Source organism: Hermetia illucens, chromosome 1 (genome assembly GCF_905115235.1).
Source record: "Hermetia illucens chromosome 1, iHerIll2.2.curated.20191125, whole genome shotgun sequence".
NCBI lineage: Eukaryota > Metazoa > Arthropoda > Insecta > Diptera > Stratiomyidae > Hermetia > Hermetia illucens.
In genome coordinates, this window is record NC_051849.1 from 18612090 (window position 1) to 18627219 (window position 15130).

Here is a 15130-nt window from a genome sequence, read left to right on the forward strand (position 1 = left end):
GAACAAAAAAAAAAGAATCCTGGTAGACTGGCAGATACTACTGTTGAGTATGGATTACTTTAAGTGGATTCGTTGCGTAGTTGTTGCAATGAGATTTCTGGTGACTGTTAGCGACTACACCTGAAGACTTACCAGGCCTCAATATTTGAATGACTCTTTTCGCTGCTTCCAATTCGGTGGTTCGAACAGTCTTCGTCTTCAGAAAACCAGTTTCTGTGCTTATAGATGTTTTCATATTTCCTTCGTTCATATGAGATGGATTCAACAGAAGGATCCTCTTACCAGCTCAAAGCGAAGGTGACGATGAGACTCAAGTGGTATATCACCAGACTTATTTATTTAGGACAATACACAGAAAGCAAATTCCTTATTACATATCATCCTCAGAGGGAGGAGCAAGTCAATGGCTTATTTTACGCTTAAAGCTAGAGAGGGAAATAGAGTCAAAGGACCCAAGCTGTAGGGCATTGTAGGACCGGCCAAGTCTCGGGATCGGAGAATGAAAGTAAATCTCGAGCTCCGCGAAGGGTACATCCAAAATGTCTGCACTACGTGTGTTATAAGACGAGGCGATACGGAAAGTAATATCCGAGTTCGCGGAGCAGTCCATCAGACAATTGCACAGTTCGAAAAGAGTACACATATCAGGGAGGGGAGATTGAGGGTGCGGAGTCGTGACGGATAATCAACCCGTGGAAGGTTCTTTTTGTAAAAGAGGGTCCGGGTGAATTTACGTCGTACAGCTTCAAGAGCGCGGCAGTCACGGATGCGGTAGGAGGACCAAACTACACAGCAATATTCAAGGATGTTTTTGACAAGGGAATTGAAGAGAGTGAAGGAGGGCTGGATTGAGGTAAGGTCGGAGGAGGAACGTAGGATAAAACAGATATTTTGGAAGCTCTATTGATATGCCAACGAAGTGGGAATTGAAACGAAGTTTATTGTCGAATATTACATCCAGGTCTTTGAAGGGGGTCAGTAGTGAAAGGGTTTGTCTACTAAGAGAGTAGGATAAAGATGTTCTGAGGAGGGTTTAAGCGAATAGCACATCCAGTGGCATTCAGTGTTAGCTTGTTGATAAAAAACAGGAAGAGTAGGGGGCCAAGTATTGAGCCTTGGGGAACACTAGAGGAAGGAGAGAAGGAACCAGATGAGTGACTATGAAAAGAAACTTTGCAGTAAGCCAGGAGATGACTGAGGGAGAGGAGTCTAGTAATGAAAGTTTGGAGAGGAGAATGTTATGGTCAACGGTATCAAAGCCTTTGATGAGATCTTTATAAATCGCATGTACCTCCTGAATTCAAGCATTTAGCAACAAAGTTGGTAAAGACCAGGGGATTTGAAGCCGTAGATCTATGTTTCAAGAAACCATGCTGCTCTTTGACAATGAGGTGACCGAAGTGCGCGGTCAACCAGTCGTTGACGTATCTTTCCAGGATTTTAGGGCAAGAGGAGAGAAGAGAAATGGGGCGGTAGTTTACAGCAAGGGAAGGGTCTCCGTTCTTGAGGATAGGAATGATAAGGACCTCTTTCCAGAGACGGGGAAAGTAGCATTCATCTAGACCTTTGTTGTAGATTATACTTAGGGGGAGGGAAATGTGTTTTCTACAGTTAAGGAGGAAGAGATTAGGAAGCCCATCGGGACCAGGTCCGACATTGGGGTCAAGATTACCAATGAGAAGCTCAACCAAGGAAGGCGCTTTTCTGACCATTGACTTCACAGTAGAGTGTATAGCCTTAAAATGAGCAAGGTCGGCGTCATTCTTAGAAGCCCGAAACTTCTTCCGCAGTGTATGTTTCAAGCGAATGTTAATAAGAATTTCCGTTGTGAACCAAGTTGGGTACGAACGTAAGCAGGGAGGAGAAGAAGGGGCATAACAGGAAAGGAGATCGGACAGGATAATGTAAAAGGTGTTTAAAGCTTGATCACATGATAAGTTGCTTAATATACGTACCCAGTTGAAAGACGCTAAAGCTGAGTTCAGACCGTCTAAATTGGCGTTGCGGAAGTTGAACTTAGTGTGTTTACGCTTGGTTTTGGGTTTTGAACGAGGGAGCTCCGCTTCAAATTCAACCACATGGTGGTGAGCGTCAATTTTGACATACAGGGATGTGCAAGGAAACAAAGAGAGCTGGCGCTCGGGGAAGTTGAAAGGATGAGATCGAGAGTGCGGCCCAAGGAGTTTTTGGTGGTACTGAAATTCAGGGCAGAGCAAGTGTTCATAAAAGAAGAAAGTGGGTGGGAAGAATGGGAGAGGTTGTTGGAAGGAATTGGAAGGCTAGGATGATTAGGCCAGTTGAGCATGGGGAGGTTGAAATCTCCGCAAAGGAAGAAAGGGAGGGAAGGGAATCTGACGGTAAAGAGTTCAGACAAACTGTCAAACAATTCTTCATACAGGTGAGAAGGGCTAGCACAGGGGACATGTACACAAGAAGCAATGAACTTCGTCTATTATCTTTGTCCTCTGTAAAAGTTTGGAAGTACACAGAAAACAACCCAACAATACAAATTTTAAAATTTTAGTAACATACATACCCATTATCATAATTTTCAATTATTCGCACGAGGCATAGCTCTTCGTCCTTAAACTTAGATTTACCGGGTCATAGTGGCTCAAGTAAAAACAGTTTAACTTCGAGTAATCAGCTTCTGAATGCCAAGGAAGTTAACGACCTACTGTACACATGTGAAATTCCAATTTCATCCTACATAAACAAATGATTGACAAAGAAGGAGATTTGGTGACGAAAATTGATTGCTTTAATCACGCAATTGCGGTTTTTAGCTAACCTATTTTTTGGCAACGTGCTTGTAGGGCAAGCTGGCCGAACACGAGGAATTAAACTTGCGGAGAAATGCTGGGTTCACTGCACAGAATCGTCCTGAAAACTGATTATCCTTTCACCTCTCATTATTCCTCAAGTCGTCGATAATAGATACTCGAATTGTTCATTAAACAAAATTAATTATTTCTCTTGTTTTATGAGGTCTTAATCATATCCAGTGAAAAGGACATTGTTCTTAATCGTTGTGTACTCCCCTAACCTGGAATGTTGCTATAGAAAATGAATATTCAGCGAATTGTTACCGTCGTCCCCGTACGTGAGTAAATAGCGTGGCGATGGTAATGGGCAAAGGTTAGTGCTCGCTTTAACGCAATGCTGACGAAAAAACTAGGCTTCACCGAGGACTGAGTGTCCTTCCTCTTGTCCGATTTGGTATTTATATTCGTATTTAACCCGCGCATACAATTGATTTTCAAATGCTGTTTTACCAAATCGATAGCGACATTATGTTTAGTGGAGCAAGTTGCGCTCAAGTTGCCGACTAGTTGTCCTTTACCATTAAGAGCGGTTCGTTAGTAGGTCCTTTTTGTGAATTTCTTTAATAAGTTTTCTGTGAATTTAGGAATAAAGTTAGGTTTTTAAAAAATGGCTTCAGTTGTGCAGTCAGTTGAGTCTTTGAAAATGTCGAAAAACGATATCATGCGGCTGGTATTTATAGTGTCCTTTTGTGACTTTATGTTTGAAGCCTGCATTCTCATGTCATCTGTTTTTTGTTCTAGATGTCTAAAGGACCCGTTAGTGATTTGCAGTTGAAGGAACAGGATCTTGCAAACAAAAGCAAACGAGCGTTGGTTGATGGGAAACCTAAAGATTGTGTAGAAAAATTAAGGCTACTGTGCCTTAGTCGTGGTGCTACTGGTATCCTTGGCCTCGGAAGGTAGAATTCCTTATTGTCCTCGTTAATCTTGATCTAATGCTTTTCATTTCTTGTTTTTCTTTCGCTTTCAAAGGGCATTTCGAAGAATGGATGACGATGGTAACAAATCACTTAATCTAGAAGAATTTGTGAAGGGTCTTCGCGATACAGGACTTGAGTGCTCCGATGAGGAAGGCGAGGAAATTTTCAAAAGGTAATTTTTGTGTTGTTGCCGCATTTTAAACCTTTAGGATGTGTGAAGTGGAAGTAATGTCAATTTGAGGTTGAGTGTTGCGTGCATCATCGAAAATTTAAATGTGATCTGCTATTGCTGACAATTCTGGCTCCTCATAAGAATCATACTGTTCTCATCTAATCCTGACCATTTTATAACTAAATCAAAATCCTCTAGAGTCCAGGTGCGTTTAAATAATTTTGCCCTTCCAATATCAGCCCCTTTTCTTTAAGCACTCCAGATCAAGGTTAAAATTCCTGCAAGTCAGTCAATCTTTTAGGCTCGACCCGTTCAGAAACCATGAGTCAACTTCTCTAGATTCCTTCATTTATTTATGGGTGTTTTATTAACGGTCCCGATGAAATTTGAAGTTCAGGTATTCATGTGAAAATATTGGTTAGGAACCCGATTCAATTCATTTGATTTTATTTACAAAACTGACAGGTTTATATCAGGAGCCAGGTATTTATTCCTTCATTTGCTTATTCGAACATGGAGGCCTCAACGTTAATACCGTTTATACATGTATTTGACAGTAAGCGCCTTCGACCGCAGATCATGAGATATTGAATCACCTACCCGTGCTGATAGAATCCAATTCTGTTCTTTTTTGTTTGTGATATGAGGGATCCTAAGTCCACATTCACTCGATGTTGGACTGGATCAGTTGCCTCTGCCCTGGGCGAAACTGTTAGTCTTTCTTTCTTTTTGAATACTTGGGCGCTATGCCTCAAACGAGGGGTCCGTGGACCAAAAAACATGTAAGTTGCTCTTCATTTGGTCCGGTCCAACATCAAGTGCATGTGGACTTAGGCGCCCAAGGCAGAGGTGAAGCAGCGCCTGATGAGTTGCCTTTGACCTGGACGAAATCTTCAGTCTTTTTTTCCAACTCTGTTCGTTTTGCCTAAAATCTACGTTCTATATGCAGCCATCTCTACTTGCCCCTGCTAGGGTTAGAAACGGTTCCGAAGCCATTTACTGATTCAAATTCCTAATTCAGAGATTTATGTAAAATATACCTGTCCTACCCATAAGGATCCAGGACATTACCCTTAAGCTATAAGAAATTCTTAAAGAATAGTGATGACCTTTTTGACATCATTTATTATTTATTGGTATAAAATGGAACAATGAGAATAGTGAACCACAGCAATTAGGAGAATCCTACACTTACGACAGGCCTTCAATATTATGGAAGACAGTAAAATCATGGACGTAGTTCAATTGTTCTATGAAATTCCGGCTTCAGAGATGTGAGAGGTGTGTTGTTTTTCCAAGGTTGTTGGATTATATGTATATAAGGATTAGATAGTAAATTACAACGACTAAACGGGTTGAAGACGGTCGAAGGACCATTCTTAGTGGAGACGACCTAAAAGGAAGAGCTATCCCAAAAACATATAAAAAAATTGGCTAAATTGATCGTGAAGGTCCGCCCGCAAATTTTCATCGCAGTGCTTTGTCGACACGTGCTAGCTAGGCTGGAGAATATTTAGGGAGACACTTCAATCCATCACGTGCCATTATAGAAAATTGCACGTGTCCATGCCGTGGATCCGCACAGGATCCTGAAAAATAGAAATATACTATTATTAACTTTATTTGAACATACATCGCTTTGGAGGGTATTTCGAAGCCTAGGCATCATACAGTAGGAGCCTCCTGATTTTTTTCAGTAGTAGTAGTTTCTGAGAATGGTTCCGTTAAAGAAATTATCACTTTCGACCCCCACATTCCCCACCTTTCCCATAAATGTCAAAATTAAGGCTGATATCGGGAAGTACTAATCGAGACCTTTCATTTGACACCCCACATAACTATAATTCATCATCATCAACGGCGCAACAACCGATATCCGGTCTAGGTCTGCTTTAATAAGGAACTCCAGGCATCCCGGTTTTGCGCCGGGGTCCACCAATTCGATATCCCTAAAAGCTGTCTGGCGTCCTGACCTACGCCATCGCTATAGAATCGTCCATCCTCATGTAGGGGGCCAAAAATTCTTCGGAGGGTTCTTCTCTCGAACGCGGCCAACCCAAATTTCCGAGGAATACATGAGGACTGGCAAGATCATAGTCTTGTACAGTTAGAGCTTTGACCCTATGGTGAGACGTTTCCAGCGGAACAGTCTTTGTAAGCTGAAATAGGCTCTGTTGGCTGACAACAACCGTGCGCGGATTTCATCATCATCATCATCATCATTTCATTCATCTTGCATTTACCTCAGCATCACGGATCACTTTCTCGAGGGCCAGGTTAAAGAGGACGCATGACAGGGCATCCCCTTGTCGTAGACCGTTGTTGATGTCGAATGGTCTTGAGAGTGATCCTGCTGCTTTTCTCTGGCCTCGCACATTGGTCAGGCTCAGCCTAGTCAGTCTTATTAATTTCGTCGGGATACCGAATTCTCCCATGGCCGTGTACAGTTTTACCCTGGCTATGCTATCATAATAATAATAATCGTTGGCGCAACAATCCATGTTGGATCAGGGCCTTGAAGTGTGTTAGAGCACTTCATTCAAGACCGTAACGGTACACTAGGAGGCAATGTGGTCAGCATTGCGCTCGCCCGAGATTATTACCCTGATTTGACTCAGGTACTCATTCTCAGCTGAGTCGACTGGTATCCGACGTCAAATCACGATGCAAATTCCACTGCCACCAGTGAGATTTGAACCGCGACCTTCCGTATGACAGCCTAGTGCTCTAACTACTGAGCTATCCGGACACATGCTATCATAGGTGGCTTTAAAGTCGATATTCCATATTTCAAGAGTTTTTCCATCGCTTGCTGCAGAGAGAAAATCTGATCTGTTGCATATTTGCCTGGAGTGAAGCCTCTTTGGTATGGGCCAATGATGTTCTGGGCGTATAGGGCTATCCGGCCTAGCAAGATAGGGGAGAATATCTTATAGATAGTACTCAGCAACGTGATACCTCTATAATTTCTGCACTGTGTGATATCTCCCTTTTTATGTATAAGACAGATAATGCCTCTTTGCCAATCATCAGGCATTGATTCGCTGTCCCATACCTTGAGCACAAGTTGATGAACCACTTTGTGTAACTGGTTGCCTCCATATTTAACTAATTCGGCGGTAATTCCATCGAATCCTGGCGACTTATGATTTTTAAGCCGATGAATTGCACGGACTGTTTCTCCTATACTTGGTGTTGGCAATATTTGTCCGTCGTCTTCAGTTGGCGGGACCTCGCAACTCGCCGATCTTCTGGTTCTTCAGTAGCTCATCAAAGTACTCAACCCATCGCTCTAATATGCCCATTCTGTCGGAAATCAGATTTCCCTCTTTGTCTCGGCAGGATGAGCATCGAGGTGTATAAGGCTTCATCCTGCTGACTTGTTGGTAAAACTTCCGCGCCTGGTGCGGTTGCTCCCTGTACTTTTCGAGTTCACAGACCTGTTGGTTCTACCAGGCTTCCTTTTTCCGTCTGTGAAGTCGCTTCTTCGCTCGCCGGAGTTCATGATAAGTCTCCGCGCGTGCCCACGTCCTTTGAGAATCCAGCATTACTCGGTATAGAGCATTCTTCCGTTCCATTGCTAGCTTACATTCACCGACAAACTAGCCGTTCCTACTCTTTTTGCGGCTAGGGCCAAGTATGCTTGTGGCCGTATTTATCATAACGTTCTTCAGGTGATTGTGAAGATCATTTGTTGACTCTTGAGCTCGAAGGTCTCTGTTGACTGCAGTTATTGCGGCATCCATTTCCCTCTTATAGGTGTTGCGGAGGGCTGTGTTGTGGATGGCTTCAGTGTTAACTTTCACCTGGTTATCAGAGGAAATTCTGGGTGGTGTTGTTATTCGAGCTCGGAGCCAACGAGATAGTAATCCGAGTCTATATTGGCCCCCTATATGTTCTGACATTCATCAAGGTTAAAAGGTGGCGACGTTCAATCAACACATGGTCAATTTGGTTGAAAGTGGTCCCGTCTGGAGAAGCCCACGTATATTTGTGGACCGTTTTCCACGCAAACCAGGTACTTCCAACAACCATTTCGTGTGACACTGCTAATTTGATAATCCGCATTCCATTATCATTTGTATTTTTATGCAAGCTATGGGAGCCAACGTATCGCCCGAATATGGGCTCCGCCCCTGCTTGGCTGTTCCCCAATCCCCAAGTATGATTTTGATATCATATTTGGGGCAGGCTTCGGGGGTTCTTTCTACTGCCTCGTAGAGGGTAGATCTGCAGTCTCCTCCGTGGTGGCGTGAACGTTAATGAGGCTTATGTTTCTAAATTTGCCTCGCAAGCGCAGAGTGCATAGCCGTTAGGTTATGTTTCCAAAGCCGATAACAGCAGGTTTCTTTTTTTTGCTGACTAAGAAACCTGCACATGGTTTACTGTATGGCCCCTATAATATATGGTGCAGTGGCTCTTCTCCGGGTCCCTGTCCAACGCATCTCCTTACATTAGCCCTATATTGGAATAGGGTACCGGCTAGCTGCTTGGTAGCTTCATTTCTGTACAGAGAGCGCACGTTCTATGAGAAAATGCCCAAATCATTATTCCTTTATCGTTACTGGGTTCGTCGTTGTATTATCCGTCCAGTCCGAGGCTCCTGTTGTGGCTTCGTAAGAAATTGTTTTCCGTGTAGGGTTGTCAGCCCTACCCTAACCCCCAACCTGGAGGACCAGTTGATACAATTTGTCCCAGTTTTAGGCGCGGGAGACTCACCTTCATCCTTCTCCGTCTGCAGCTTTTCGTTAAGAAAGAGCTTCCAGGGGTCACCACGTGAAGATGGAGATAGGGTTTGATAGTAGAGCTGTTGGTGTTGGTTCAGCAGACGTTTTCCAGATTATGTGCTCCACCGTGGGTACGAATCCACGTTTCGCCCTGGGACCTATACTACCCTTTCACCACCAATTGGGAGAATCCTGCACTTACAGCAGGCCTCCAATATTATGGAAGTCAGTAAAATCATGGACGTAGTTCAATTGTTCTAAGACTTTCCGACTTCAGAGATGTGAGGTGTGTTGTCTTTCCAAGACTGTTGGATGATAAGTATGTGACTATTGAGTATTCAACATTGATCAATTTGGACCAATGTTCGGATAAGACACAGTAAATTACAACGAGTAAACGAGTTGAAGGCAGTCGAAGGACCATTCTAAGTGGAGACGACCTAACTGGAAGAGCTATCCCAAAAACATTAAAAAAATTGGCTAAATTGACCGTGAAGGTCCGCCCGCAAATTTTCAAGTTTCTTCGCAGTGCTCCGTTGACACGTGCTAGCCAGGCTGGGGAATGTGTGGGGGGGGGGGGTCATTTGACGCTTCGATCCATCACATGTCATTATAGAAAATTCCACATGTCCAGGCTGTGGATCCACACAGGATCCTGAAAAGTAGAAATATACTATTATTAACTTTATTTGAACATACATCGGTATGGAGGGTATCTCGGAGCCTAGGCATCATACAGTAGCAACCTCCTGATTTTTTTCATATTTTTCGGTTGGATAGTTTCTGAGAGTGGGTCCGTTAAAGAAATGATCACTTTCGACCTACGCATTCCCCACCTTTCCAACAAATGTCAAAACTAAGTCCGATTTCGGAAAGTACTAATCGAGACCTCTCATTTGACACCCCACATAACTATTTATAATTAGTGAAACAAAAATTGCACCCCCCTTTCACATGCATGCATGCATTGAAGCATCCAAAGACATAAAACCTTTGACGTGGAAATGTTCATTGACGTAGAAATGTTCATTGACGTGGAAATGCTCACTGAAATATTTAGGGATAGTTCCACACCAACAAGTGCAGTGAGTGAAAAATCTGAACAAATTGCCAGAAACATAGTCGCAGCCTGTGACGCCTCTATGCCAAGACGCAGAAATAACGCTCACAGATTACCGAAACCGTGGTGGAATGACGAAATCAGATGACTGAGTGTCATATGCCTATAAGCGCGAAGAAACTACCAATGCGCAAATAAGGAACAGTAAATTGCACAGAGGAAGCGAGCCGAAGAGAGCTGCGAAAGGCGATCCGTGAAACTAAACGGAATTCCTTTAAAGAACTCTGCCAAGAGGCCTGCATCAACCCGTGGGGATGACCCCGCAGATAAAGTGCCTAGTTTTATTGCAAAGATTAGTGACCACTTCATTCCCACAGCAAAGCAAATACATTATTCCGTTCGAAAGAGAGCATTCCACAACGGATATCCCAAGTGTAACAGAGGATGACCTTACCATTGCCTGCGAAAAAGTAGGGGCTAAACAAGCACCCGGGCTGGACGGAATACCGAACGTGGCTTTGCAGGTGGCGATAAAAGCAAGACCGGTTCGTTTCCATTTTTAATACCTGCTTGAAAGAGGGCACCTTCCCGACTCAGTGGAAAAGGAAAATGCTGATGCTGCTACTAAAGAGTGGTAAACCACCTGGAGAGCTATCATCGTATCGTCCTATTTGTTTGCTGGACAGTATAGAAAAGTTGCTGGAGCATATTATGTGCAAGAGGCTGTTCCCAATTGTAGAACAAGCAGGAGCCATGTTCACACAACAATATGGTTTCCGCGCTGGCCGATCAACAGTGGATGCAATCAACGCAGTAGTCAATCTTCCAGAGGAAGCAATTGCAGGTATAAGGTGGAGAGTTGACACCAAAAAATACTGTGCCATCATCACCCCCGACGTGAGGAATGCTTTCAACTCAGCGCAATGGCAGCATATAATAAGATCTCTAAACCAGCTGAACGTTCCCTCGTATATTCAGCTAATTACCAGGAATTATTTTGTAGATAGAAAGCTCCTCTACGATACCGACGTAGGCCCAATTGAATATTTGATAACCGACGGAGTGCCTCATGGATCAGTGCTGGGCCCATTACCCTGGAACGTGATGTACAGCCATGTGCTCGCTTCCGCGACAAGCTACCCTTATCGGCTATACGGACGACATTGCAATTATTGTAGTGGACAAACACCCGGAGGATGCTATCTGGGCATGTGAGACATCGGTAAAGCTGATCAAGGATTAGTTGGTATTACATGGATTAGTGCTACGGGCTGGCTCTGAAGATCCGAGCCAGCTGGACTCTGCTTCCCTGTTCCTATAACAACAGTCACAGTCTTAGGAGTTTGTGGCATCAAAACGGCGCACCAAAGCGCTAATTGGGCTCCTCGGAGCGGCCACTGATACCTACCTACCCTACATGGATTAGATTTGACGGAACACAAAACGGGAGCTGTATTGATCAGCAGCTGAAAACTGAAAGAAACTCAACGGTTCGCGTGGGGCAGCATGTGATAACAGTCCAAGCCTTTCATAAAATACCTCGACGTTATGCTGGATCATCGATTAACCTTCAAGGAACACTTGAGCTATGCCGGCGAGAAAGCAACGAAAGTTATAGCTGCGTCAACTGGCATGACATCCAATATTGGAAGACCCAAACCACCGTGGAGGCTGCTGTTAGCCAGAGTGTGTTCATCCATTTTACTGTATGCAGCACCCGTTTGGACAAAACCCCTTAATGTTCAGGCGTATAGGAGAAAATTATCTTCAGTATATCGTCTGAATGCGATAAGAGTCGCTAGCACATTCCGAACAATCTCAAACGAAGCAGGTTTCGTAGTTGCGGGAATGGTTCTCATTGATATTTTGACTGAGGAAATCCAAACACTATACAATTGGAAAGCACGTAGTGACCATAATGCCGAAGATCGATGACGAAAAGAAAGAGCGCACACAGGAACACTGGGATAATTATCAGTGAACTTAGAGGCTGATTCCAAATATCCAGTGTTGGATTACTCGTAGCCATGGGGATGTCCACTATCACTTGACCCAATTTCTAACTGGACATGGTGGACACCGCAGTTATTCACATCGTTTTGGACATGATGATTCTCGCTTCTGTCCTGAATGCATAAACGAATACGCTTTGTACCTCCGAGATTTGCAAATGAGACGGAAATGCTCCAACTTCTCTTGACAAGGCGCTTACAAGTGGAAACGATCATTCCATTTCACTGCAACAATCTTCGAGAAAAATGCGTGTGACTGACAGACAGACAGACCGTAAATAAATCGATTTTAATAAGGTTTTGTTTTACACAAAACCAAAGCGCAGTCCTTTCTCGTTGTTAATAGCAACCCGAGAAAGGGCTACCTTCTACTCAATTTGGGCCTGTGCAAGGACAGTAGCCAAAGACGGGAGGGATGAAGAAGAATGTGCGATTGAGGGAACATATATAGATTGTGGAGCCTAATTGGTAGAAGAAGGGACATAACTTCAGGAGAGAAGTTTACAGAGATATCATATTGCCTGAGATGAGGGTCAATCCTGACACGTAGTACCTCTGCTCGCGCAACGAGGCGTTATGCGTAGCAAGATTTTTTATCAGCGGATTAGGGTGGGGACAGCCACTTCTTCAGTCTGACGCGCGACGGTTTGATCATATGCAGAATTATGGAACAAACCCCGAAGAGGTTTTTAGGTTCAACCTTCTGCATTTGGCCGCGCATCTCCTGAGTATCGTCGTCTCGAAGCGATGGAGGGCTTCTGCTGCATTGGGTGGCAGAGTAGTCCATGTTGGGAAGCCATCGTTCAGGATTGGTCGAATTAGGGTTTTGTATAAGAGGGTTTTGGTGGCAGGGAACAGGGTCCAAGATAAGAAGAGGTTTTTTAAGGCAGCTGGGGCTTTAGAAGCTTTGGCAATATATGACCTGACATGGGGGTTGGATTTAAGTGTGTTATTGAGAGAGATTCCCAGGAATGTTTGACTTTGGCTTGAAAGTGCGATTGGCCATGCATAGATGAAGGTTTCTACTTTCTGGGATTGTGCGCCAGTGGCACTTCCCGTTGGCTAATAACCTCAGACTTAAGAGAATTAACGGAGAGGGCCCACCGATTGAAATACGCAATAGCCCCATTGGTTAGAAGTTTGAGAGAGAGCAAGGCTAGTGAGGGCCCTGATGCGGGAGGCCCATTGTCTTTGGAGAGAAAGAGCGGGTGAGGGGCTGCCTGAGCTGGCGGAATATCGTGGAAGAAGTTGTTAAAAAGTTTGGGGGCTAGAATGGATCCGTGAGGGACTCCTGAGTTTACCGGGAAGTCGATGGAGCGAAGTCCATTGAAGCGTAAGTGGCAAGTTTTTTTGCAGATAAAATCTCCAAGTATTCTGAATAGGGGTAGGGGGCAATTGGTCTGAATTAGCTTGTAGAGCAAACCCGCCTTCCAATCTGAATCGAATGCATTTTCAAGGTCTAAGGCAGAGGCTACGGCACAATGCATATTTTCCAGGGGATTAAGGATGTAGTCTTACAGGTACAGGATTGCATCCTCGGTGGATCTGAGGTTTTCGAAGCCGAATTGATTGAGTGCAATGATGGACGAGTAGTGCCTATTGAAGTGACTTAGTAGGATACTTTTGGAAGATTTTCCCAATATTGGAAAGAAGAGAGATAGGCCTGATATCTTTCAGATCGCCAGAGCACTCCTTCTTAGGGATAGGTATTGGGAGAACTGATTCCCATGATAAGCGCACACTTCCGCAGGACAAAGCTAGAAATATCGTCGGGGCTCACTGATTTTTTATTTTTGGACCGGATGGTTACAAGTTCAATTTCTTCTAGGGAGGTAAAGAGGGAGGCGAACGGGCGGTTTCTGACTATATCAACCAGGCGGCGGCTGACAATAGTTGCGACTACCGAATTCCAGATAGGGTTCGCGGGTGACTTGGTTTTGATTAAGTGGCTGAAGTAGTGTACAAAAGCCTCTGGGGAATAGAACTGGGGGTTACCTATTTTTATCGGGGAGTAGTTGACTTTGCGAGAAGATTTTTTCCTTCCAGCCAATCGATTAATTATTGAGAAAACTTGTGGGCCAGGTTTAAAGGATTTGAAAAGTTTCTTGTAAGATGGATTCAGGTCGGACCTAATAGCTCCATTGGTTTTGTTGGACAGGTTTTTAATGATCTCGAAGAGGAGACGGTAGCCAGCGTTGCATCTGTTACGTAGCCGGTGAAATAGTCGTTTGTTGCGCTGCAGTAGTCTGTTTCTGTCGCGGACTAAGAGGAGGATTGAGAGGAAAAGGCACCCGTGTTTGTAATAAGCAGCTCTTTGATTGGGGGATGTTTGCCAAGTTATTTTGGCTCCCACCGCCAAAATTTTGCCTTACTTACTTCGAAGATACTACTGTCATCCCGGTCACAATGTAAAACGACCTTAAAAATACTTAAACACATTTCTACTTTATGCTAATCAGTATTTAACTATGTTACTTATACTGACTTTTCGATAATTCCCAGGTTTGATCTTGATGATAGTGGAAGCATCAATATGAATGAGTTTTTATTGGCGTTACGAGTAAGTTTGATCAATTTTTCATATTTATCGAGGTCCTAATTTAAATACACCTCATTTCCAGCCCCCCATGTCACAGTCACGTCTCAATATAATCGACAAAGCGTTTGAGAAATTAGACAAAACCGGGGATGGTGTTATAACGGTCGACGATCTGAAGAACGTCTACAGCGTTAAGAGCAATCCTGCCTACACCAGCGGCGACTTGACAGAGGATCAGATTCTGACTATGTTCCTAGCAAATTTCGAGGACGGAGGAACCGTCGATGGAAAGGTGAGAGTGATACCCAAGAAGTGCACCCTTGTCTCTATCATATTTCTATCTTGCAGGTTACTAAGGAAGAATTCGTCAATTACTACTCAGGAGTGAGTGCCTCGATCGATAACGATGCATATTTCGATTTGATGATGCGTCAGTCGTACAAGTTGTGAGCGTGGAAATGTTTGACTAACTTTTTTTCTATATTTATCACTGGTTTCGAAAGCGGAAGATTCCGTGCAGAAAATATAAGCGACCTCATTATTGTCCACGCACGAATTTTTAATACATAATACTGACTGTTTGTACTATTAATTATTACGTCTGCTATGTATCCTAATGCAAGCAAAATGCAACCTAATATTAATAAATATTCGATTAGAAGTATCTTTAGCGTGCCTGGAAATGTTCAAGGTTTATTGAATTTATTTTTGTATAATTTTTATGTGGACATTTTATATGTACAGAGATGTGAAAGCTGCTGATTATGATTATTCTTGTTCCAATATGTTACTGTAGTTTACGTAGATAACATATAAGTGGATGCTTTATTCCAACACAACTAAAGTGGTTCAATTTCAAGAGGTTAGAACGGCAG

At 43.6% G+C, this 15130-nt stretch overlaps 1 protein-coding gene across 2 annotated transcripts in view; it reads left to right on the forward strand.

Annotated features, from left to right (window-relative positions):
* LOC119656874 (calcyphosin-like protein) overlaps window positions 1–14938 on the forward strand; it is a 40848-nt gene extending 25910 nt beyond the window's left edge. For both annotated transcript variants that reach the window (XM_038063538.1, XM_038063547.1), the window contains exons 2-6: window positions 3567–3724; window positions 3798–3917; window positions 14219–14276; window positions 14338–14547; window positions 14604–14938. In XM_038063538.1, the coding sequence (XP_037919466.1) occupies window positions 3567–3724; window positions 3798–3917; window positions 14219–14276; window positions 14338–14547; window positions 14604–14705 (648 nt within the window). In that variant the 3' untranslated portion in view covers window positions 14706–14938. The remainder of the gene's footprint in view (window positions 1–3566; window positions 3725–3797; window positions 3918–14218; window positions 14277–14337; window positions 14548–14603) is intronic.
* The last annotated feature ends 192 nt before the right edge of the window (window positions 14939–15130 follow it).